The sequence below is a fragment of the Nannobrachium achirus genome, assembly GCF_963921795.1.
Source record: "Nannobrachium achirus genome assembly, chromosome: 17".
NCBI classification, from domain to species: Eukaryota; Metazoa; Chordata; class Actinopteri; order Myctophiformes; family Myctophidae; genus Nannobrachium; species Nannobrachium achirus.
The window spans coordinates 34,102,093-34,129,379 of NC_137824.1; the positions used below are offsets into that span (position 1 = coordinate 34,102,093).

The 27,287-nt window shown below is 44.3% G+C and overlaps 1 protein-coding gene across 1 annotated transcript in view; it reads left to right on the forward strand.

Moving 5' to 3' along the window:
• The window catches only part of tenm1 (teneurin transmembrane protein 1), a gene marked incomplete at both ends in the record, with an annotated part of 491,087 nt that overhangs the window by 343,818 nt on the left and 119,982 nt on the right, over positions 1-27,287 (forward strand). The window contains one exon of the mRNA XM_080745426.1: positions 4,254-4,486. Within this exon, the coding sequence (XP_080601552.1) occupies positions 4,254-4,486 (233 nt within the window). The remainder of the gene's footprint in view (positions 1-4,253; positions 4,487-27,287) is intronic.

Genomic DNA, 27,287 nt, shown 5'->3' on the forward strand with positions numbered 1-27,287 from the left:
AGCCCACAATGCGTTGCGACGCGTTGTGAGCTTGGAGGTCTGCTATTTTCGGTGTGAAACCACACTGAACTAAGCATAACCAAGTCAATAATGGAGATGTGGCGTAACGGCATGGATTTCTACACAGAGAGGGCAATTCTTTCAACATAAGATGCTGCATTCAAGTTCAGGAGAGTTTGGAAAAGGCAATTCTCTTGAATGCTGCCTTCAGGTATGGCATGGAAAGGGGGCATTTGCATTTCTTTCACCATAGTAAAAACTGCATTCATGGTCTGGAGAGGGCACTTTTTTCAGGCGGATAAAAGGGCAGGGGCTCAAGCCCCCTTTGATGTCTATGAGTGCATGTGCCTGTAGGGCGTTCCCCATTTTATAGCAGGAGAACGAATTTGACCCTTTTTTTTTAATAATTTTCCATGCTCACAAAATATTCTCAGCTGCATCATAACTATCAAATTAGACATAACATCATCATTTTTTGGCTTTGATTGGATTTCATTGTTTCCCCATTAATTAACCAAACTGCACAGTTCAATTTATAGTCATAATGAACCCAGAAAATATCTGCTCTCGTAATGACATAAAAGCTCATCGTTTCGGCAATTTGCAACCAGTGAGCAGTGATGCCGTTACTAAATTATTGTCGGATGTCCTTCTTTTAAATTCATACCATGTCTCGTATGAGTTTCGGGATTCGATAAAAAGAGAATTAATTAATTCTGAAAAATAAATTGCCTCAGGAACCAAATGCTACCTGTTCCGCGGTTTACAGGTTTTTTTTGTGCACATGCTTTAACTTAGCCACATGAACACTAGAAGCCCCATGGCGGCGAACATTCAGTAAAAAATAGCTACAAGCTCACAATAATTATGTTGTGTTTTCAACGCACATAGATCTGCTATTTTCACCAAATGGATTTGGTGTATGGGGAAAAGGGCCTAGTATAGACCCCTGGGGCACTCCGGTTATTAACACATAGGATGCCATGATCATAGGGTTAATGGAACTCACCGGGGCGCGCGTGCACGCGATGTGTGTGTGGGCCTCGGCCTGTGTGACGGCTGCGGGTGTGATCGTTAACGCTGCAATGATATAATCCATCAGCGTGGCTTTATATAAGCGCAAAATCAAAACAACTGCCGCCATTTTCCATTCACTTAGAGTAAAGCCTCACTGAAGGGGATCTTTGCAAGGCTGTGCGCGTGTCATGCGAACGTGCAGCGTGCGTGTTGTGTAACGGCCGCTAAGCATTATGGGTAATGTAGTGTTTTTGCTAATCTGGCGATAAAATAGTAATATTGATTATTATATATTGGTAGAAACGCCAGGAACGCCAATTTTGATATAAAGACGTTTCCAGACGTCTTTTTGGCTATTTTCGCAGCCAATGTATTAAGTATAACATGGGTTTAAATGGTTAACAGTTTGAGTGGAGAATGTGTCTAATTAGTGCAGTTCAGACCATCCCATAGCCCAGATGGATGGGCGTGTTGACTGTTTAGCTGAGTGGTTTTCAACTTGGGGAACCTTGAGGGGGTTCACGGGGTCCCCAGCGAAATCACCTATAGTCAATCAACTAGAGAACAGCACCAGTAAGACGCCCTAAGGGCGAGAAGTGACCTCGCCCTAATGGGGGAGGTCGTGCTGAAACATCAGAGCTTCTTAATACGGCACAGTTAAGAAGCAGGAATTAAACTACTAGTAAGACGCTTCAGGGCGACAAGCGACCTCCCCATAAAAGGGTGCGGTTAGTGATGTGGACATCAGGGATGTGGACATCAGGGAACTCCATATATGGGCATAAAAGGGATTCTGTTAGTGTGACATCACAGTGACATCAGAGCCTGATGACATCATGATGACACATTTTTACGGTATATGGGTTTGCCCATAGAAAAATGTGTACACGTCTACACGGACACAGACAAGCTGTGGCATTTCTCATGGTAAACTGTGACCTTCGGTCACAATTATTCTGGCTGGTCGAGTCATCATTGTGATGTCAGATCAGGTCAGCTATATCCGTATCTGTAGTCTGTGAGGTCAGATGTAGAGGTTGGCCAGCTCCATATATGGAGATGTCTTGGCCATATACAGTATGGAGCGTGACATGAGGCATCTGTGAGGTCAGATGTAGAGGTATTGTCCAGCTCCGTATGGAGATGTATATGGAGTGTGACATGAGGCGTGACCCACAGACGGACATGATCTGCTGGTTTTTGTACATAATTTAGCAGCTCACAGTCAGAATGGCACACAGACACACACACGGACAGACTGTGTAATTTAAATCAAAGAGCACTCACCAACTTTCAAAAGAAGGGCAGGGACAATGCCTCAATTTCATTTCACCAATGTATTTTGACCGGACAAAAATGCAAAAGTTTTGGCCTTGTCGGCCTTCACGCTCGGATGCGTTGATGAAGGCCAGACTGGGTTGAAACATTTTGTCTGGTCAAAATAAATTGGTGAAATTGATGCCCTGTCCTTCTTTTTAAAAGTTGGTGAGTGCTACCATACAGTACATCCTTGGATGTTGAGTCTTCTTTATAGAACTCTAAAACGAAATGAAATGAAAGTGGAAGGTGTATTTGAGATGGTGAAAAAAGGGAGGTGACATGCACATCCCTAACCCAAGTTGGGCAGGTGCTGAGCAACGACTAAATACTGGAAAAAGAAATAAACGCTCACACACTGAGGGCTCACATGCGATAATTGTGCTTTTATTGCACCAAATAAGTGTTGTGACGTTTCAAGCACACAGCTCTAAGTGTCGTGACGTTTCAAGCACACAGCTGTTCTTCAGACTGAAGTGCTGTGTGCTCGAAATGTCACAAGACTTATTTGGTACAATAAAAGCACAATTATCGCATGTGAGTCCTCAGTGTATGAGCGTTTATTTCTTTTTCCAGTATTTGAGATGGTGACCACATAGTGTAATGTAGAAGCACTTCATGAAACCCAGAAGGCTAATATCTATTTACAACAAGGCTTCATATTTTAGATTGTAATTAGAGAAAAGAAAAGATGAGTGTTAAAATGTTTTCATTTACTGCTTTCTAACGTTTTAGCCATTTTTATTTCAGTGGGTGCATGGGGCATGCGTACAAGTTGCTAAATATGTCTTTTTAGACAGAATAAACCGTTGATTTCTTTATTACTATTTACAGTAACACTACCCACATCTGCCCATGAAAGATTGTGGTGCATCTTGGGAATGGGCATATTGTGTCTAAAAATACATATTTAGCCACTTGTACACATGCCCCCAACCACTGAAATCAAAATCATTAAAATCACTAAAATGATAGAAAGCGATAAATGAAAACATTTTTAACACTCATCTTCTCCTTTCTCGAATTACAATCTAAAATATGAACCCTTGTTGTCCTTTAAATGCAAGTGGTTGCATTTGTTCGGGGGAAACATATTTTTTTAACCACTTTCAATATGTTGTCTTTTTCAGGAATGTCATTATAGGTAAAATGTTTTCCCAAAATTACACAAAATGTTTAAAAATGTAAAAAAATAATAATAATAACCTATCAGTACAGTATGTTACTCTTACAAGTGTTAGGAATAATACCCATAAGAGAAAACGAGCGACACAATTGTGGTAATGTTTTGCCTGCAGCCAGCTCTCACGTTGTTATTCTCAAGTTGACAGCTGCAAGACACTTTGAGACCTAATTAGCAAATTTAATATTTGACAGTCGGTTTTATCAAAGTAATGGAAGTACTTATGTTAAATGAGTCTCCAATTCTGGAGGGGAGGTGTTACTATCTCTGAAGAACAGCCACATTAATGCTCTCTGCTCTTACAGATTACACACACACGCACGTCGCACGCACGCACGCACGCACGCACGCACGCACGCACGCACGCACGCACGCACACACACGCACACATCAAAATGACAAAAATGAAAATGTTCCATTCCTCACAATGTTACACATTTATGGTCCAAACTAAGCAATGGAATCCACACACACAAACTCTGACCCTCTTATAGATGGCTAGCCTCCTGCGGAGCCATACCAAAATACAGCCAGGGGGACGTTGTCTTTCTTCAAGGAAACACCCCAGCACAATAATATGTGACGGACAAAGGGAAAGGGAAATGACTGCTAAAAAAATTATTTACATACATATATATTAAAAATAGATGTACCTAACTTTCCTTTAATTTGTTTTGTTGTTTTTTCCCCCAGTGAAATAAGGTGCTTTGATCTTTTGGCTTCTCTCTCTCCCCAGCACCAGCCCAGCCCACAAGTACTACCTGGCCATGGACCCCATGGGGGAGGTCCTGTACGTGTCGGACACCAGCAGCCGGAGAGTGTTCCGCGTCCGCAACCTGGGCCAGCCCAAGGACCCCGCCCGCAACCTGGAGGTGGTGGCCGGCACCGGGGAGCAGTGCCTCCCCTTCGACCAGAGCCACTGCGGAGAGGGAGGCAAGGCCACCGATGCCGCGCTCAACAACCCACGAGGTACGGGATGCTACGTGCGCACGACACTGCACAACACACAATGCTACGCAATCATGCACATGCACATGCACATGCACACAACCTGCCCCCTACAAACACAACACACACAACAGTACGGCATACAAACATATCGTCACTGTCTTGTATCTCCAAGTTTCAAATTTGTATGTTTTTTCTTAAAGTAAAGCCCTGCTTCGTCATACAAGACTGTCGCACAGAACTAGTGAAAATAGCAGATCTGCAAGCACAGAGGCGTTGTGTGCGTGTAGATCGTCTAATTTCACTATTTCAAATCATTTTTAAAATGATAAATACAAAACAAACGGTTTGGACATACAAGGTTTCCACCCGACAACAACGATATAAACACAAAAATAACAGCACAATACAAATGCACAAACAAGCACTGTGTACCGACATGTGGTGTAGGCATGCAGCAGCCCAGCATGTTTGACCACTCAATCACCACTCAATCACCACTCAATCACCACTCAATCACTCACACACGTTTACAGCTGTTTCCATGGAGCTACACTATAGTATATACCATGTGTCCATGCAGTGTCCATACAGCTAGTCCATGCATCTACTGTATACATCAGAGGTCTTCAACAGGGGGTCCGGGACCCCTGGGTTATCCTCAGAGTTACTACAGGGGGTCCTCCAAATCTTTGTGTGATAGAAACGTGTTTTTTTCCCCTTTTTTATATTAACCACTTGAACCCTAGCGTCCATATTCTGAGAACTTTAGCCAAAAATAGCAGATCTACAAGCTTGTAGATCGGCTATTTTTGGCAAAGAGCTTTGGAGGGGCAAAAGAGCAGACGAAGTACAGTGAGAGCTCAAGTTTATTAAGTATTGACGGTTCAAGTGGTTAAATGAATCCAACATATACTGATGATTGTGCTGTCAAACAATGACACTATATGGAATCTATGATAAGGTTGTGGGGGTCCCTGCTTCATCTCTCTCTCAACTAAGGGGTCCTTGGTCTGAAAACGTTGAAGACCCCTGGTATACATGCATGCATGCAGCTAGTATACCACACTCTGCTGGTTGATCAGTCGCTCCATCTGCTGGTCCAAAATCGTCTGCTTTGTTACATTCCTTTATTTTATTTTTTTCCTGCTTTTTTACATTTTATCCCACGATTTGTAACCCATTTTTGTTTAACCCAGTGTCAATTGTCTAATGTTATCGTGGACGCTACACTCCCTCTGCCAACCTGTGGAGAGCAACGGACTGACCTCATGCTTAGCTTTGTTACATCCCTAAATGAGCGCTGAGCGTTGTACTGTGTACCAGTGTGTGAGTGTGTACATATTTACACGTGTCATTGCGACGCATTGTGAGCTTGGGAGCGGCAGTGGCTCTGCAGGTAGAGCGGCCGTTTGGGAAACGTAAGGTTCCCAGTTCGATCCCGCGCTCCTCCAGAGTTGCCGCCGAAGTGTCCTTGGGCAAGACACCGAACCCCCAATTGCTCCTGTTGAGCAGGTTAGTGCCTCGTATGGTTTCCTCCTAGGGTTTAAAGTACTGGTGAAATGCGTCTTTCTGTAATTTTATTTTGAAGTTTCTTTCTGAAAACAGCCTCGCAGCGAATTTAGAAGGTCCCATCGCTTTAGGCTACGGAACGGTGGAAACTCATTCGCTGCAGATGTAGCTGCAGAGGGCTAGTGTTTGTAGCCTGCCGGCTCACACTGCCCACGGGAGAGAGAGACAGACAGTGTTCTAACCTATAATGTTTTCAGATACATATTTTAGTGCTGATTAAGTTTAAAACGAGTAATGCACCGCCTGGTTATGATTTTGAGTGAAATTATGAGCTATGGGAATCAAACAGGAGGTGAGGGAAATCAAGATTCATTTATATTCATAAGAGTCCATCTACATCACGCAGTATGTTTGCGTTGAAGTGCATGATGTAATTAAGATTGACCTTAGGGACTTCTGATGTAAAAATACATAAAACATGACCACGGATATGCTCTGAAAGTGTGGAAAAACACATTTCACCAGGTCTGAGATAGGGCTGTCACGATTATGACATTTTACATGGCGATTAATTTTCTCTCAAATAATTGCGATTAACGATTTAATTGTGTTTTTGTCATTGACAATTACATTTCTGTTTGGCTTTTAGGATTTGAAGTTACACATGGTAGATATGACACATAAGCTAAATATACAAAGAAATTACTTGACATATTTGACAACTTTATACTTAAAAAATAACATTGATAGTGGAAATATCCGATCTACAAGCTCACAACGCGTCGTTTTGACATGGAAACGATTATGACGATTATGTCAAATAATCACGATAAGACGTTTTTTATGTAATAATTGTGACAGCCCTAGTCTGAGATGACACTAAAGTGAAGAAGTGTCATCTCAGTGGCCTTGTGGATAGATTGTCCACCCTGGGAGTGGGAGGTCAGGAGTTCAATCCCCAGCTGAGTCATATCAAAGACTATAAAAATGGTACCCAATGCCTCCCCGCTTGGCACTCAGTATCAAGGGTTGGATTGGTATAAAAGTCCCTGCGACCTACTATTGTCATATCCGGGGGGGGGGGGTACTTGTAGTGGGGTAAAGTAACTAAGTGCATTTACTTAAGTACTGTACTTTTGTACTTAAGTACAATTTTTAGATATTTGTACTTTACTTGATTTTTTTCCAATACTTTTATTTCTACTCCACTACATCTTGGATACAAATATTGTACTTTTACTCCACTACAATTATTTGAAAACCTTAGCTACTAGTTACTTTGCAGATATACATTATAATATTATCTATATCTGCTATTTTCAAACATTTTGACGCTTCAAGTACACTTGGATGCCAATACTTTTGTACTTTTACTCAAGCACATTTTGAATTCTGGACTTGTACTTGTACTACTTTCTACTTTGCAGTGTTGGTGCTTTTATTTAAGTAAAACATTTGAGTACTTTTTCCACGACTGGGTACTTGTATAGTATAATTCACCCTTTGTTAGCCTTCTGATTGGTCCCTGACTGACCGACCAACAGGCCCTATCTGCCTTGTCCTGCCCTGGTTCCGCCTTTTCTATGTTGAATTTGCTAAAACATAATTTTTGTTTTTTAAAAACATACCACCACTGAGCTGCTCCATTTTACTGAAACCAAGTTTGAAATTAGAACACACAGAATAACAATACGAAGCAACTGAATTAAAATGTTAGTGGACGGAGTGTCACCGAGTTTCCCACCAAGACACAGCAACCAATGGGTGTGAAGATGGGCGTGACAACAGGCGGGACTCGACAAAAGGTCAATTGTACCTCCTGACCTACGGGGCCCACGACACCATTGGTTCCCAAGGCTACTTACTTACGTAAATGAATCAGTGGTTGACTAATGACTACACAAGGACACACGTGTACTGTGGTTGACTACACAAGGCCACGCGTGTGCTGTATAGGAAACCAACGGGGAGAAGAATAAATAAACAGGAGAGAATGCTTACGTTGAGAGCTAACATCTGGATCCGGGGCTTTACTGGAGTTGCGTAGGAACAGAAATGACAGACCCCCTGGGAGGCAGCGGGGGGAGGGAGAAAAAGAAGTCTGCTACCTGCCAGTTTCTCTCTCCAATCACGCCCACACACCTGGCCGGCTCTAAGTCCTCGGCTCGCGCCGGAGACTTATCCACGGGCCTGTCACTCAAAGCCTCCACCCACGGCCCCTCCGTGGCCCCTACCTGTCACTCATACTCAGCGAGTGTGCAGAACAATCCCGAGGTCTGGGCGGCGGAGAGCCAGGAGGGATCGATACGGGCGTATGCCGGAGAAATGTACTGGAGAAGTGTCTCCATTCTTCAAGTGTCACCGCGGCAGTAAATACCAAGCACGGCTACCCAGTGTTGTACCCGAACGCGTTCAAAGAACGATCGTTCATGAACACGTTCATATTTTGGGCGAACGTGAACTGAACGTGATTGTTTTCGCTTGATGAACGATATTGTCGAACGCGGTCATTCTGACGCCCGTGAACGGCGTTCGGCGGCGTTCGTCGGCCGTTCATGCGGCGGTCCGCGCCTCCGCGGTCGTCTGTCCTCTCGTCTCTCTTTTCATTCACATGCTCCAATAGTACACACTGCACGAAGCTCCTCGTGAACGTTGATATCCAGTGCTATGTTGATATGCATGCAGTGCAGACAGCACCGTGAATCTCCTCCTCGTTACGTCTCGCAAGCCTGACTATAGTTTGTCCTATGTCTGTTGCACGGCGAAAATAGCTGATCTGCAAGCTCACAACGCGTCGCATCCACGAGACAACGTGAGCTTGTAGATCAGCTATTTTAACCAACGCGGAAAAACGCTGTGCGCGAGGTTTAGAAACGTCTGCCTTCAGCCCTTCACAATAAGGGTGCAGGAAGACTGGGCACTGGGCAGTGGGCACATACATATTGTGGGCATCTCAATGTTAAGTTGGATGAAATTATTGCTGTGTGTGGTTCTATATGGGCTGTGTCAATAATTTTGACAAATAATAGCATGCAGCAACGTCTAAACATATATATATAGCCTATATATATATATATATATATATATATATATATATATATATATAATTATTATTATTATTATTATTTTTTTTTGAATAGCCAAAAGTATTAAAAAAAATAAGGTTAAAAAAAGAACGAAAAAGAACTAAGTTAGTTCATTTTGGGGAACCATGAACTTTAGTTCAAAATATAGAATTATGAACTAAAAATGAACTAGTTAATTTTAGAAGTTCTGAACTTGAACTTGAACTAGTTCGTTTTTAAAGTGAACTTTCCCAACACTGCGGCTACCCAACGTCTGCATTGGCACAGCTCCCTCCCTCCACACATTTCTGTTTTCCTCAACTTTCACTATTCCCAGTCAGTGGCGTCAGTTCAGCAAAAGCTAGGGTATGGCAAAGATGGGAGTCCTCATGGATAAGAGGCATTACATTTTGTATAACACGGTTGTATTGTGAAAATAGCCGATCTACATGCTCACAAGCATGTAGATCGGCTATTTTCACAATGTCTGAAAAAAAATGTGTCAGTTTTTTACACAGGTTTCTACGGTTTCTTGGTCTGGATATGGCAGCCTGGAACGGTTGTTCAAGTGCAGCTAAACTTGGCATGTTAGTAAATGTGCCACAATTAACAATAATGCATTGCACCTGTGCAGCTGACCTGCAGAACCTGGGAATATACCATTCTGTCAAGATGGGGAGAAGTGTGGAGAATAGTTAAAGTGACCATTTTGTTACATTTTGCATTTGTAGTTATTTTACTGTAATTTAACAACATAATAACCAACACAGATAGACAGAGACATTCATGGATTTATATTTAAAAGTAACTTTTATTTTTCCCACTGGACCCAGGGTATGGCAGCTGCATACCCCTGCCATACCCAATTGAAGCCCCTGTTCCCAGTGGATATTGATTTGATTCCCCGAATAAAAGAAGAAATGTGGAGGAGGGGGAGGAGGGGAATAAGAAGAGGTAGAAGAAGAGCTAGTGAATTAGTTCAGGGACGTTGTCCGTGGTGTTTGATGCGACGGTTCTTCACGTGTGTCCGCGAGTGACCTTCGTACTTCAGAGAGCCTCGCGGCTTAACCTTCACGCTGTAATCGTTGTGACGTGGCCGGGGACAGGAAGTCGTTGTGACCTGCCGTTCCACCCCAACTATAAAGACTTCCATTTATTAAAATGACTTCCATTCTATAAAGGCTCTCTATAAAGACTTTTATTTATTAAGACTTATATCTATAAAGACTTCTATAAAGTCTCTCCATAAAAAAGCGGCTGTTTGGGTGAGAGCTGAGTGGGTAGTGAGGTCATCTACTAATCGGAAGGTCACCGGTTTGCCTGTTGAAGTGTAGCAAGGCACTTGACCCCTTTTAGACCTGAATGCAAGTTTGTGTCACTTTAGATTTGAACCGCTTTAACCATTATTTTATACTTTAACTATTAAAAAATAGCAGATACACAGTACAAGCTCACATGTGCCGTGCTGCGAGCTTGTAGATCTGCTATTTTTTTTTTAATCGTGAACATTTGTGCAAGTCTTCTATGAACATCTTCTAAATCCTTCTTCTGACCCCCATCTCAAAATATGTTTTTCCAGGGACCACCCCAGAAGCACAAGCTCGAGCACAAGCACGAGCTTGTAGATCTGCTATTTTTCAATAGTTAAAGCATTAGATAATTCTAGGCCTATAATGGGTGTTAACCCATTTAGGACGGGAACCCCTGTTTGTAATTATACCTTTCAAGACAGGAACCCCTTTTGGGGTTCTTCTGTGTACAGTATATAGCAACAAATCATCACCTTCGGGCAGAAACCTTGTATCTCCAAATGAGCTTGTTTTTTCATAAAGTAAAGCCCTGCTTCATCATACAAGACTGTCGTACAAAACAAGTGAAAATAGCAAATCCACAAGCACACAATGCCTTGCGGTGTTGGCGTTGTAGATTAGCTATTTTCACTAGTTTAAATCATTTTTAAAATGATAAATACAAAGCGAACGGTTTTGGACCTACAAGGTTTCCACCTGACAACAATGAAAATCAAGGTCTCCCCTATAAAGACTTCTATTTAAAAACATACCGTTTCTATAAAGATTTCTAAAAAACATATCTATAAAGACGTCTTGAAGACTTAGGGCTTTGATAGGACTGTAGGGAGACACAGAAAGAGAAGAAAAGTAAGGACAAAATGACGAGCGACAAGGGCCTTGAGGCGGGAAATCAATTGGAATTACTATTACAATGTGGGCATTTAGCAGGCACTCTTACTCAGAGCGGCTTACAAGTGTGAGATCGGAATACGGTGAATAAGCTAGTCAATAAACAACAGGACAGGGTAAATAGTCACATTGGTAGATTGCAGAGATAACTATGTAGTGCCTCAAAGTAGCTAGGATACCAAGTAAACAATGAAACTAGCATCCTAAACAGCATGCTATAAAGATGAAACATGGAAATCAAACCCACGATCGTCCTCAGTGTGCTTGGGTGGGTAATGACTGTTAAGGGGAACACCGGCTGCGGACGCCTCGCGTCAAAACACCCCATTATTTTCAATGAACATACCCACAGCGGCGGCGGCAGACGCACGCAGGCGTGCGTTCACGCCTCGCACGGCGCTCCTATTACGCCACTGTTCTATTTTCCAGGCGTGGCGCACGCCGTCCACAGCCGGTGTGCGTTCCCCTTTAGACTTCACAGAGGAATATGTGTCAGTCTGCTATTATTTTCAAGCTCGCTGGCCGTGTGATTCTACCTCCATTGATCTCACCTCCATCCTCCGGCGAGCACCTCGCTCCAAAAAAGCATTCCCTTATCTCTCCTCCGTATCACGTCCCTCTCTCTCTCTCTCTCTCTCTCTCTTTCGACCAGCATACAGCCTCGATGAGGCCGCCGCGAGGGCGAGCCACTACAAAACACAAAATGGCGGAGGAGCCGTCGTCGAGTAAAAAGTAATCCGTAGAATGACAACTGCAGCCAACATTGTTTGTGGCCACTGTTCGAGTGCGAGCGGCGTACATATACCAGTCTCTCCATGGCGTAAGCTGCCGGGATTATCTGGTTGTCCTTCAAACGCTCACTGGTGAATACAAGATCTGGGCCATTGTTTAGAGTTGGCTCGGCGCGCACTTCTGCTGTCAATTAGCGGGGTAAATAAAAGGCCTTGCTCTATTTACCATTGAATCGCATGTCTGACATGAAAGAGGCGTCGGTCCCTCTGGATCCCCACAGCCTTGGCGCCCGTCTCCAGACTCCTCCTGTTCACCACATCAAGCATAGCGAGGCTTTGCGGAATAACCATTTTTTTTTTGCAAATAAGAATGTGTGCGTGTGTACGCATGTGTTTGTGTGTGATTTTGACCAGTGGTGGAAAATGTACAAATATTTTGTACTTGAGTAAAAGTATCAATACTGCAATGTAGAAGTTCAGAATGAAAGATTTACGTGAGTAAAAGTACAAAAGTGTTGGTATCAAAATGTGCTTAAAAGTACTAAAATGTTTGAAAATAGCTGATCTACAAGCTCACAACGTGAAGCATCGTGACGCGTTGTGAGCTCGTAGATCTGCTATTTTCAAATAGCCTACTCGGTATGTATAAAATTTGGCTAAAGTGGTTCATGTATGTTTTGTAATGTAATAAATTATATCAGCAAACTAAGTTTTCAAGTAAATGTAATGGAGTAAAAGTACAATATTTGCCTCAAAGATGAAGTGAAGTAGAATTGAAAGTATTGAAAACTGTACCGTACAGTACCTGAGTAAATGTACTTATATAGTTACTTTACAACACTGGATTTGACTGCTTGCATGCATGCGTGTGCGTGTTGTGTTTATCCAGTTCAAAGAACGATCCAGTGACGACGATCAGGTTTATCTTATCTGTTTATTTGACCGCTTCCAAAACAGCAAAGCCGTGTGCACGCGTGTGTGTGTGCACGCGTGTGTGTGTGAGCGTGCGTGTGTGTGTGAGCGTGCGCGCATGCACGCATGTGTGCATGTGTATGTGCTGCCTGTGAGCACCCGCAGAGCCAGTCTCTCACTCTGACCCACAGGGGGCAGACTAATGCCCTTATCAGAACCTGACATGCTGCCACCCCGTATCTCCCTTTTGCTTCCTATTCCTCCCTCTCTCTCTCTCTCTCTCTCTCTCTCTCTCTCTCTCTCTCCCTCTCTCCCCGCTCCCTCGTTCCTCACACTGACAGACAGCCAGCACATTTCTCTGAGCTGTCTCTCCGCGAGCAGCGATTCATCCTCAGAGCTGAAGCGTATAAGGGCAGAGGGGTTGTGGTGGTGTGGGGGAGAGAGAGAGAGAGAGGAGCAGAGCGAAACGGTGAGCTTTAAGCCCCTCCATGGCTATTAGCATTTTGAGCAGCCGGAGTGCTAAACAGACACAGCCAGGGGTAAAGATGTTGCTTCACGGGGCAACATCCGCCGGTCTCTGACCAGGCGTTGCCGGTGCCAGAAACGGCGCTGCACAAACTATCTTTCCCTGGCTGCCGTTTGACACATAAGCAGCTTAGCCGAATGAATATCCGCGCGCAGAGGGCAGCTCGGCGATCGCGTTCGTGGCAAGCGAGCGCGGGATGCGTGCAGCGTGCACGGGGACCGCTCCTCTGGCTCCCTCCGTTGACGCAGTTCCAGCCTTTAATATTGTCAGCAAAGGCCTCGCCCGAGCCATTAACTCAGCAAACAATCGCCCCCCAACTCCTACTGCGGTGGCGCCGCCATATGACCGCCACCGTCCTCGGAGAGAGCTCCCGCTGGCTTCTAATCATAAGCTGTCTAGCATTTTTATACGTCCCCAACAGGCACGTGCAGAGAATGTTAGAGAGGCGGCAGGAGCTGAAATGTATCAAAAATAACAGATTTAGCACAGAAAATAGCAGACCTCCGGCTATCTTTGGTACCAAACTGAACTAAGCATAATCAAGTGAATGCTGGAGATGTGGCGTAACGGCATGGATTTCTACACAGAGAGGGCAAAACATAAGATGCTGCATTCAAGTTCGGGAGTGTTTGGAAAAGAGGGCGTTTGCATTTCTTTCACCACAGTAAAAACTGCATTCTTGGTCTGGACTCTGGAGAGGGCACTTTTTACCGACAGATAAAAGGGCGGGGGCTCAAGCCCCCTTTGATGTCTATGTGTGCATGTCCCTAGTCCTGAATCTACTGTTGTCTGTTTTTTTAAGCTGTGTTTTCTGGCTGCAGTGGTGGAGTCATAAGATCTCCCAGGGCTCTGGAAGCTTCCCGGTGCCAGCTGCTCGCTGGCGTAACTTTGGAATGAATATGCCATTGTTATTCTACCTCTGGCCCCCTGCAGCATTTAGCCAGGAGTTATTGTTGCTTCTCACAAACCAGAGAGAAAAAGGGGGAGGGAGGGAGGGAGGGAGAGAGGGATGTCAGGAGACAGAGGGATGGAGAGAAGGGGGAGAGGCAGAGAGAGAGAGAAAGGGGGAGGGGGTAGAGTGAGGATAGCAGGAGACAGAGAGAGAGAGAGAAAGAGAGGAGAGGAGGTGCAGAGAATGAAAATGATGGGAGACATGGGTGACTGGACCGAGGGAACAGGGTGGATTTAGAGAAAATAGAGAGAGAGATGTGTTTTTATGTGAAAATCCTGCACCTCATTTGCATAATAAAGTGGCCCTGGAGCATCTCTCTCTCTCTCTCTCTCTCTCTCTCTCTCTCTCTCTCTCTCTCGAGGGTCACAACGTATCATGGTTGCTGTTGGCTCAAACAGAACCTCAGAACGAGGGCATCAATCCGAGATCCGCCTCTTTCATCGGCCACATTTGTGTTAAGCGTACTTTATGATCTGTTGTACGGCTGGTGTCCCGCGGGTGATAACTCGCAGACCTACAAACGCTTTCGGGTCTAGCGAATTTTCGCCCATTGCGACACCGTCGCCATGTTGTTGTACAGGGGGGACAAAGAGATCTGGCTTTGGCATCGGCGGCGGCAGGGCACGTGCATTTTCGCAGGGCTTTGCCTGCCGGTTGTGTTTTGTTTCACATTGACTACAGCTTTTCGTCTTTGCCCCTGGACATTCGTGCATTAATGATACAGACATGAATTAATCACGCAGCGCCGCGGCAAACAGCAGCAGCGCACTCTCTATGATAATGCGGAACAGGCGGAGAGGAGCCACGAGGTCGTGCTATTTCTGCCGCCGCTCATTCTCTCTCCTCGGCGTCGGGCGCTAATTAGGAGGAGCGTACAGTACGGTAGCGACGGTTTCTTCTTCGCATGCAGACGTGGATCAGTGAGCAGCGACATTAAGAAGTTCTAGCCTGAGTGTTCTGCATCTTCCGGTAACTTAGCCCATTATGACCTGGAATTATTTGATACTTTAGCTATTGAAAAATAGCAGATATACAAGCTCACAGCGCGGCACCGAGTGCCGCGCTGCGAGCTTGTAGATCTGCTATTTTTTTTGGATGAATCTTGAAAATGTGTCCAAATGTGATATATATATTTTTAAAGCACACATTTGTTACTCAAATATTTGCTTCTGGAGGGTCCCTGATGCATGATATTTCGAGACGGGGGTCGGCGGGCCAAATACATAATAATTCTGGGGGTCCTTTGACATGAAAAAGTTTCAAAGTTTTGCAAAAACCTTTGAAGGATTTAGAAGAGATTCATGGAATTGGGTCACAAAATAGTCATCAACATGGATCTGTCCCATTTCCCATATTCCCTCCTGATTGGCTACAATTGCCTTCTAAAGTTTGTGTATGTGACGTGACGTGACGGTCGATTATCTCCCGATTGGTTACACCCCGCCACTCCGACATGTCTCCTTTCCGACATGTCTCCATTCTGACACTAACCCTATCTCTAACCCTTACCCTAAACTTAACCCCTATGGAAGTGTCGCCACTCCGACAATAAGAAGTCAATTTCGGAGTGGCGACATGTCGGAATGGAGAGCGACACCCCTCTCGATTTAGGGAGTCTTACTGGTAGAATTGGGTCACAAAATATTCAAAGACTTGCACAAATCTTTCACGATTTACAAGCTCGCTGTGCTGTGAGCTTGTAGATCTGCTATTTTTTTTTAAAGCATAAAATAATGGTTAAAGTTATAATGTGTTCCCGGTCCAAGTAACTTAGAGGAGTTGAGGCTGCCCCACGAGCAGCAGCAGCAGCTGTGAGGAGGTCACGTACTTGAAGCGCCGTTGTTCGACAGATGTTTGAAAAACTCATACTCAGGCCCCCTTTGAGATGCAGGACACACGCACGCACACGCAAATAGCTCCGATACGCAGGCCTAATGAGGCTGAGCTGTTAACCGCCATTTTTCAGCGGAGGAGGACAGGGGAGAGAGAGAGAGGTAATCTCAGGTAAAACTTTGGGCCGTCGCCAAGATCCTCCCGCGCAGGCACGTGCACACATAGACATCAAATGGGGGCTTGAGCCCCTGCCTTTGATCCGTCCAGGGACGTGCTGGCCATTGGGAAAAGCGGGACAACTCCCGAACGGCCGGTTCATTCCCGGACGGTCCAGGCTGGCCATTAGGAAAAAAATGTAAATAAAATGTCGGCTTTCGTTCCATTTTGGGGGCTGGGCGGCCAACAAAGTAAATCGTCACTGTCGGGCAGAAACCTTGTATTTCCAAGTTTCAAATTAGATTTTTTTTTTTCGCAAAGCCCTGCTTCGTCATATAAGGCCGTCGCACAAAAGTAGTGAAAACAGCAGATCTACAAGCACACAACGCCGTTGTGTGCTTGTAGATCCGCTGTTTTCACTAGTTTAAATCATTTTTAAAATGATAAATACAAAACAAACAGTTTTGGACATACAAGGTTTCCACCCGACAACGACGAAATATAACTCATGTAATTGGCCCACTGGCTTGTCACTTGTCATGATCTGAAATGGCAAATCTTTGAGTAGCAGCAGCGCTATACAGTAGAGAGAGATCTCTCTCTATAGCACGCAATGAAGGCCTCTCCAACTCTTTTTCCCGGGCTGAATCAGGGGCCCAGCATGTCCCTGGATCCGTCTGTAAAAAAGGTGCCCTCTCCAGACCATGAATGCAAGTTTTTACTCTGGTGAAAGAAACGCAAATGCCCTCTGAAGGCAGCTTTCAAGGGAATTGCCGAAAAAAAAAAATAGCCGACCTCCAAGCTTGACAGGTTGTGAGCTTGGAGGTCTGCTATTTTCAATATTTTCACCAAAAGACCCTTTTAGAAATGTCAGCCCCTGCCTCTCTAACGTTCTCTGCACGTCCCTGCTCCAGCAAAAGGACCCCAAGAAAACACACGTCGTCAGGTCGAGGAAGCAAAGCGAAACGCCTCGGCCTCCTCAGCCGTCTTCCGCATGCGAGATGACAGCTAGCTTGTTTGTAGTCTGGGGGAGGGGAGGGGTGGCGCAGGGTTACCTTCCCGCTGATTACTAAAAAAACTCACAGTTGTCTGGAACGCAACCCGGAGTCAATAAGTGATGCAGGCTCGAGGCCAAAGGCTCAGCATGCACCTACGTGCGCGTGTGTGCGTGTGCTTGTGTGTTTGTGTACGTGTGCGTGTGTGTGACTGTGTACGTATGCAGGGGCGTCGCACCAAATTCTGGGCCCTGGGTGCAAGGATTCACTGCGGGCCCCCCATGACTGTTCTTCATAGGGGGAGGGGGTTTAACCCATTTAGACTGGGAACGCATTATTACACATTATTTTGTGCTTTAACTATTGAAAAATAGTCTTTGAATATTTCAAATCCTTCCAAGTTTTTTTTGAAAAACCTGTGTTTCTATGTCAGTGGTGCACACACTTTTTCATGTGAAGGACCCCCAAAATGATTTGTATTTGGCCACGGACCCCCATCTCAAAATATTTAGTTCTAGGGACCCACCCAGAAGCAAAATTTGAGTTACAAACGTTCACTTAAAAAATACATAATCAAAGATGTGCACACATTTTCACGACTTTTCAAAAATAGCGGATCTACAAGTGCCGCCCTGCGAGCTTGTATATCTGCTATTTTTCAATAGCCTAAGTATAAAACAATGAAGGCCCCTCCACCTTGGGCCCTAGTAACTCAGTCCCACTTTCCCTCCCCCCCTTGTGACGCCCCTGTACGTGTGTTTGTGAGTGACACATTTATCCCTGCATAATGCTATACCTACGGTGGGCTCTGGAGCACTGGCGGCCCCCGCGCTCCCCCTCCCCTCCCCCGCTGCTGGAGCAGAGAGTTTGTTAGAGGAGGCTTGTTAAAGGGGGGGTGTCAGGATGACAGCGTCAGAGTGATCATGGGGGATTTGACACGCGTGTCCCTTTAATCCGTCAAGACCGGGAACAACGCCTCTGTGCGCGTGTGTGACCACTTTAGCCGCTAGTTTGTGCTTTGGCTGTTCAAAAATAGCAGATCTATGAGAGCTTGTAGATCTGCTACTGTATCTGCGATCTGCTAAGTCGTGAAAATGTGTGCAAATCTTTGAATGTATGTATTTTTAAAACTAACTAAAATTTTGCTTCTGGTGTTCCCTGGAACTAAATATTTTGAGATGGGTGTCCGTGGCCAAATACATATAATTTTGGGGGTCCTTGACATGAAAACGATTGAGCACCACTGACATAGAAACATAGGTTTAAAAAAAAAAAAAAAAAACGTAAGGAGGATTTAGAAGACACTTCCGGGTCAAAATATTCAAAGATTTTTCAGGTTTTTCCCAATTTTCAGGACAAAAATAGCAGATCTACGAGCTTGTGCCGCGCTGTGAGCTTGTAGATCTGCTATTTTTCAACAGTTAAAGCATAAAATGATGCATAATTCTCCGGTCTCAACGGGTTAACTGGCTGAGATGGTGGCTGCTGGCAGCCGGCCTGCCTGTCAGGGCCTCCTCCGGGGAGCCAGGTGAGGCTGACAGGAGTGGAGCTATGCCACCACAGCCCAGGAATATATTACCTCTACTCCTGGTGAACCAGCACAGAGCTGCGCGTGCACGCCACGCGCATGGCACGAACACACACGGATGTGCCTCTGGCCATGTAGAATCACGCACTTGCGCGCACGCTCACGCACGCACACAAGTATGCACGCACGCACGCACACGCGCAGGTTCACATCAACACTGTACACACATTGGCACATGTTCAAGGACATTCAGACACACAAGCTCACACATACGCAAACAGGCATGTGCGCGCGCGCACACACACACACTCGCGCGCGCACACACACACACACACACACACACACACACACACACACACACACACACACACACACACACACACACAGGTGGGGTGACTTGGCCTTAGGGGGCGAGAAGAGGTTGAAGAGAGAGTGTGTGTGTGTGTGTGTGTGTGTGTGTGTGTGTGTGTGTGTGTGTGTGTGTGTGTGTGTGTGTGTGTGTGTGTGTGTGTGTGTGTGTGTGTGTGTGTGTGTGTGTGTGCATGCGCGCGCGTGCATGCACTCGTGCTCATATCCACTGTAGTTTTCTACTCCTGTGATTTTTGAAGACATTAACGGAAGAATGAATAAGTGATAGTGACAGGTTGGGTTTGGCAAGGTACACGCCGCTCGTGTATGCACGCGTGCCTGGGTGCGTCCGTCCGTCCGTGCATACCTGTGTGTGTGTGTGTGTGTGCGCGCGCTTGTGCGTGCGTCCCACTGCGGGTGGGAGCAGCACAGAGGCAGAAGACAGGTCCAGTAAACGTGTCCACCTGGCCCCTATCATCACCTGCCGCTCTCAGAGATGAGAGGCGAGTCAGAGGTTGCTGCGTGTTGTGTTCAGGCCTTCCTCCAGCCTGCACTGCAGCAGCCCGTGGTGGGACGCGGGGAGGTGAACACGCAGAATGGCTGCGGTTTAACAGTGAAGGCAACGGCCCATGACCGCGCCACTGCGAGCCGAGCTGCTGTGCCGTAGCTGCCTCCTCGCAAACACACCTCTTTATGCGGAAAACTGTTTTGGTAACACTTTCTATATGAACATACTGTATGTATAATTTTGGTTATATGCACTCGTGAATGTTCCTAATTTGTTATAACAATAATCGTATAGCATGATATTTGACTTAAACGGTCAAGTATCAAAGTTCGTCATAATTGCTGCAAAGTTTATTGGATTAAAATCTCAGTTACTGTATATTATAATCAATGTTATAATGCATCATTGTGGGATTATGGTCATTGAGTGTTTTAAATAAAATTACCAAAACTCTGTGAGCGTTATGATTAGTAAGTATGAGTGCTCATAACTATAATTATACAGTGTTATCATGTATTACTGGATTTTCAGGTCGCGTAGCCCCCTATATTGCAAGTTTGGTGTGGATTGGGGTCCCCAACGCGACCCCCTGTATGACTATTATTATGATAGCAGATACCTGAACAGTGTTTGTTCCAAGTTTGGAGCTGATAAGAGCACATGCCCCTGTGGCCCCCAGGGGCCCCTGGAGGCCACATGGGGCCCGTAGTGTGGCTTTTGTGATGGCAGATCCTCGAACATTTTTTGTGCCACGTTTGGTGCGGAACAGAGCAACCGTTCGCCTCGCAGGTCCACACGTTCGCCGTCCGTCCGCCGTCGGTTGACCCTCTAGGCAATTTTAATATAGGATAAGAATGTTTATAATGCGTTATAGACATGGGCTTCATGGAAAGTGTTAGCGTTTAGTGTTGGATGACACTGCACTGTGCTGAAAACAGTATGTGCGTGTTGATTTAACTGTTGTCACTCTCTGAGTAAACCAACATTTAATTTTAAATCTCTCCAGTGTATACCAGATGTGGGCTGTCAACTCGTTTTGATTGATCAAAAAGCACCGGGGGAAAAAAACTATACTGTATACAGCAAGATACAGTAATAAAATATGAGGTGAGATAAAGTACAAATAAACAGGGTATATATAGTATATTATTACACGGCTTGGTTGAATGCTTGATTCTGGTTGGTCAATCGCTGAAATCAGCGGTGAATTATTTCTGTATAATGATTCTGTATATTTTGGGGGGTCACGGCCTGAAAAGGTTGGGATACCACTGCCGTACAAATTACAATACAGTCAGTGACGGCCCCCGTCAGGAAGCTCTGCATGGTGGTGGAGTCGAAGCATTTCGGGACCTTTTCTGAGACCTTGAATGTCCTCAGCTGCCTGAAGTGGCGCTGGTGTTGTCTTGCCTTCTTTGCCACAGTCTATGTGTGCGTTCTCCATGTCAGGTCCTCGGTAGTCTCGCATAACCAACAGACAACTATTCCACAATTTCCGAATGCTACAGTATATAGAGTCTGGAATCATACCTCCCGAAATCTGAGTAACGGAAGCTGGCATCCGTTCGACATTTCCGTCCAAATATATTTTAAAATATCTTCACATTTATGTCCATTTCTGCTAAGCAGCAAGCTATATAATGCTTAGATGATTTTGATTTATGTTAGGATACATTCGCGCGACTGTGAAGACAGAAATCTTTACATAAGTGATCAGAGCTTCTGTGACGGTATGCATTCTAAAATTGCTCACCCGCTCCACTGTTGCCTTGTTGATCAGGAACTCTGCCGTTGATGACAGAACCAACGATACTCTCCTTGGTCTTATCAAGATTCAGAAAGAGTCCCTTTTCCTGGCACTGCTACAGCTCTGCCACCTCCTCCATCCGACAAAAACAACCATTAACACCATCCGACAGAAACTACCCTTCAGACGTCTGACATAAACAGCCATTAAGACTGAGGAGCGGTGCACTGCACATTAGCATAGGAATGCCCCAGTCTGCCATCGCTTTGTGCTAATGGTCCAGGTGTGCATGCTTAATACTATTTTGCAACAACAGCCAACGATACAACAGTATTGACAATGAGTTCGGGAAGAGACGCCAAGAGACGGAAGACACATTATTTCTACACAGAATGGGAAAGGAATCATTTTTTGGTCATGTCGAATGGAAAATGTATTTGTCCATCAGCAACAACTGCTCACTGCTTGCGAAGAAGGGGAACTTGGGACTGAACTACACTTTTGGGCACAGCACAAATCGTTCAACAAGACTTTTCTGGCCAACAGTGAACTGAGAAAGAGAAAAGTGAAGGAGTTCAAAAGCTCAACAGACGACAGTCTGCTTTCACAAAGCCGGTAGATCAAATGAAAGCAATCACTGCAGCCTCTATTGTGCATGTCACATTTTCGCCAAACATGAGAAATCGGCTTTCAGCTGGCAAGGATTTGTTTGGCCATTTTAAAGATGGGGTGCCATGATTAGAAAAGTACAAAACTATGGCACCACCTCTTTAAGATCAATACTGATATCATGGATGTCATCAGCAGCTTTCAGTTGACCAAGAGAACAGTGATACAGAGATGTGAGGGGATTGAGGGGATTGAACGTGCTGCTGAAAAACAACATCAAATCCCTGTCAACACACGGACGGTAATACATGATAATAGATTCTATTGTGTTATAACCACTATTATAATCTATTATAGTGTATTATAATTATCATAGTAATACATTAATACTTTATAATATAATTATAATGTATTATAATCACAGTTATAATCCATTATAGTGCATTATAATTTGTAATACAAATTTATATTGTATTATAATCACAGTTAAAAGGGTCAATTTGTTTCTTACCGATAGGGGTACTTTTGTGTAATGGAAAATGTAGATATTTTTATGTGGTGTAGTGTGGTGTGGTGTGGTGCTAAAACTGCAGTCGAAAAGTGGCTATACAGTAGTAAGGCCAGACGGGGCCTCGACCCGGCCCAGTTAGGGCCAGGTCTTAATGTTCTGGCCCGTTGAGAACGCTTAGCTGGTCGAGTCATCATTGTGATGTCAGAACAGGTCAGTGCAAATTAATTCTGTCTTGGCCAGCGTGACATGAGCGTGTGACATGAGGCGTGACTCACGCACGCACAGGAGCTGCAGGTTTTGTAGGAGTATGCAGCGGCCCGAGCTCTAGATGTGAGGGCCCACATATAGTGTCGTACTCGTATATTTGCAGAATAGCAGTGTAAAATAAACCTCATCTTGATTTATAAACCCATATACCCAAATGTGTTTGTATATGAATCAGGATGCACTTTCATCAGTATTTTAAAAGTCCCATAAATTATTGTTTTGTTATTATTTAATGTCCATACAACTTTTCTCCTCAGGTAGTCAGAATTGATCATCTGACATTTGTTATGCATATAACTCGGTTATATTGTCACATCAGAGGTTTACAGGTGTAAATCAGTGGGTGAGTTTTCGTGCAAATCATTTTGTTGTTTACCAGGAAAGAAAGAACAGTGGATGGGGGCATGGAGCGCAGAGAGAGAGGGAGAAAAACACATAATAAAACACATTTATTTACACACAGCATAAATGAGCAATGTACAGGGGGTTAGATATAGGTGGCAGCACAATGGCAGGTCCACATAAGCTGGTAGTCCGCATAGGCAAAAACATCACAGGTAACAATCCACATGGTAGTTCCTCAGCAATCCACACGAAGGGAGGTAATCCAACATAAGAAAACCTCTCCATCAAAGGAAAGTGTTCCAATGTGGCAGACCAGCCTGGTGACTGGAGATTGTTCATGCCAGTGGTGTAAAGTAACTATGGTAAGTACATTTACTCAAGTACTGTACTTAAGTACAATTTTGAGGTATTTGTACTTTAATGGAGTATATCCAATCTCCAATACCTTTACTTCTACTCCACTACATCTCGGATCCCAATATTGTACTTTGAATCCACATTTATTTGAAGACTTTAGTTTCTACTGCTGTAGTTATGTAGAAAAGGAAACAGCCTTGTTTCAGACAATGCTGACAATTCTAATTAGCAGTGTATAATAAGTGCCAGGATGGAAAGAGCCCAAAGCGAATTTGCCCTTGAATTGGGGACAATGTAAGACTATCTTGGTGGTGGTTTTCACTGTTTGGAACTGTGTCAACCTCATCACGGATAAAGCTTGATGAATACTATCATGTGCCTGAAAATGTTGCCCACCACACCGGCGTAGCTCTCTGTACCTTAGGCCTCGGCACGGTCCCACGACTTGAAACGTGTTTTGTTTTCCCGAGCCTCAGCGATGTGTGTTGCTGTGCTGTCTTTGCCGTTTGGTGAAGGTAACGATCCCCCCCACCCCCCCTCGTCTGTCATATTTCATAGTGTAAACGGCGAGACATAATATTCCGCCTCTCCACATGAATCCAGCCTTTCAGGGAGCTTTTCTACTCCAAAGCATTTCATTTGGCTTTACTGTGGCTTCATAATTGAGTTTGTCTGCCACCTCCGTGACGGCAATTATCGCCAAGCTGTATGTTTTCACACTAAAAAGCTAAATGTTTATTTGCGGATACATTAGCATATAGCTACTGTAGATTCTGCCTCCTTCCGCTTATGAGTGTATAGTGGGCGACGCATTGCCTCGCCACGCATTTGTAGCTGGGGGAGCTAGCAACGTTGAAGAAAAGAGGACCATCAATAATTAATTAATGCGGGTTAATATGTTAACAAACTTATAGCGGCTGATAATTAGATGAGTCACAGTGTCTGGTTCTCACTTTTAATTACCAATCCAGCGTCTGTACTGTTGGGGCTTTAATGAATAATTAAGCGCCAGAAACATAATTTATTGTTGCTTACCGTGGAAGATCCACCACAAATACAGGACAGCCCTCGTTCACGGTGCGGCCTTATATCGATAATAAATATGTTTTGTTTTTATTGTGTGTACTGGTGGATGGCACTGCCATCCTCTGATGTATAGATATCTACATAGAGCTGTTTAATATGTGCATAATTACCGGTTGTTATGGATCACCGTGTTAACGATTCATGTTATGCATCTCACCCAAAGGCCTATTATGGCTGATTTTATGTTATTTTATGTGTTGAGCTGTGCGCATAAAAATACACACGCGCACACACACACACGCACGCACACACATCATTAGTGTGATACACTATGCCATCTTCACGCAGAGACTGAAGGTATAGATTGAAGACTCTGTTATCGTTACATCCCATTATGCAGGGATATGAGAGCAAAGTTCTTGCTTTTTGGGCTTCTCAACATTGCAGCGGCAAGAAAATATTGCCAAAGAAATGGCAGTAAAATAGCAATAGAAATACCAGTAAAAATAACGTGGGGATAAAATACGATGCAATAACAAGTGCGCTGCCTTTGTTTAGGTGCTGTGTGCTTGGGTCCTAGCCTCTATATGTGTATACAGTATATAAATATATACATACAGGGATGTGCAGAGAAAGTTAGAGAGGCATGGGCTGACATTTCTAAAAGGGCCTTTTGTTGAAAATATCGAAAATAGCAGACCTCCAAGCTCACAACGCGTCGCAGGTTGTCTATTTTCGGTACTTGATACCACACTAAACTAAGCATAATCAAGTCAGTACTGGAGAGGTTGCGTATGGCAAGGGTTTCTACATAGAGAGGGCAATTCTTTCAACACAAGATGCTTGCGTTCAAGTTCAGGAGAGTTTGCCTTCAGTTATGGCAAGGAAAGAGGGCATTTGCATTTCTTTCACCTTAGTAAAAACTGGTCTGGAGAGGGCAGTTTTTTACAGACTGGTAAAAGGCCCTGTATATACACACTGTATGTGTCACAGTGAATAACTGCGGACTCTCACTATGGTGAAACTCACTACAGAGTTTGACAAACTCCCTTTCAGGCCAGGAAATCTCGCTGGTCAGTACAGTAAATAAGCATGCTGACAGCCACCGGTATCAGGGAGAATGTTGGCACTCCTTTTGCTTCACTCCCAACTGACTAAACATGCAGGACTTTTTACATCACTTGCTAACAAGCAGTGGTGTAAAGTAACTAAGTACATTTACTTACGTAATGTACTTTTTTATGTACAATTAAGTAATGTACAGTTTTGAGGTATTTGTACTTTACTCGAGTATTTCCAATTTCTAGGATCTCATCTCGGATCCAAATATTGTACTTTTGCAACGTGTCGCATCGTGAAGCGTTGTGAGCTTGTAGATCTGCTTGTAGATCTGCTATTTATAACATTTTGTACTTTTGGTACTTTAAGTACATTTTGATGTCAACACTGTCATAGTTTTATTCAAGTACATTTTTAAGTAAATGAAAACATTTTAACACTCATCTTTTCTGTTATCTAACTACAGTCTAAAATACGAACCGTTGTTGTAAAAAAACAAAGTTATCCTTTAAGTAAAAAAAGAAAAAAATGGGTACTTTTTCCACCACTGCATATGGTATATGGTAGATGTAGTTTGACATTATTGGAAAACGAGGCAGGCTCATCATAAGGCTATGATCCTCGTGAGTAGGGAATTTGTATTGATAATGAGCACCTTATCGATCCTGCTTATTGAGCCGGGCTTTTATCGAGCCCACTATTGAGCGTTTCTAATATTGTGAGACGATGTGAGACGACAAATTCTGAACAGAAATGGTATCTTTTTTTATTGGCTAGTTGTTGTGACTGCGAGTTTGTGGCTGACCACCATCAATGAAGATGACAATTGACAAAAGTAACAAATATTATTAAAACAATCATTCATTAGTGTGCAATAAGTGTTGTATGATGTTGTTATGAATAGTACTGTATTCATCTGGTCTTGATTGTTTAAACATGACATCATGGGCCGCTATGCTAGATAACAAGCTTGATAAGCCCAAAGCTTATTGATACCGGATACTCAATACATTTGTTTTCGAGTTTCTAGCGGGCCTTTGTTTCAAGCTCCATCCCTACACGTGAGGTACGGCCAGGTGCGCGCGCCGAGCAGCCCACAGTGATCGTGACGCGTTGACAGTAGATGGAACAGCTTATCATCTGTTCCACTGGTCATATCTTCAATGATTGCTTTGTCGAATGAACCGTGTCCATGATTATTGTCATCTGGAATGATGTTTTTTCCATGTTTTGTGTGTGTGTGTGTGTGTGTGTGTGTGTGTGTGTGTGTGTGTGTGTGTGTGTGTGTGTGTGTGTGTGTGTGTGTGTGTGTGCGTGTGCATGCGTGCGTGCGTGCGTGCGTGTGTGTAACAGGCAGACAGCCAACAGGCTGTCGGTGTACATTTTTCATTAGCCAGGTGTACAGGTTTAAAGTATATAACCAGCTTTAGTACACAGTGCCAACCTCATTGCCTCTGCCAGAAGGTAGGTAGGTGTGTGTGTGTGTGTGTGTGTGTGTGTGTGTGTGTGTGTGTGTGTGTGTGTGTGTGTGTGTGTGTGTGTGTGTGTGTGTGTGTGTGTGTGAGTGCGCATGTGCGTAAGTGTGTATGTGAAGCTCGCACAAATACAGTCCACTCTGTATTTGCATATGCACA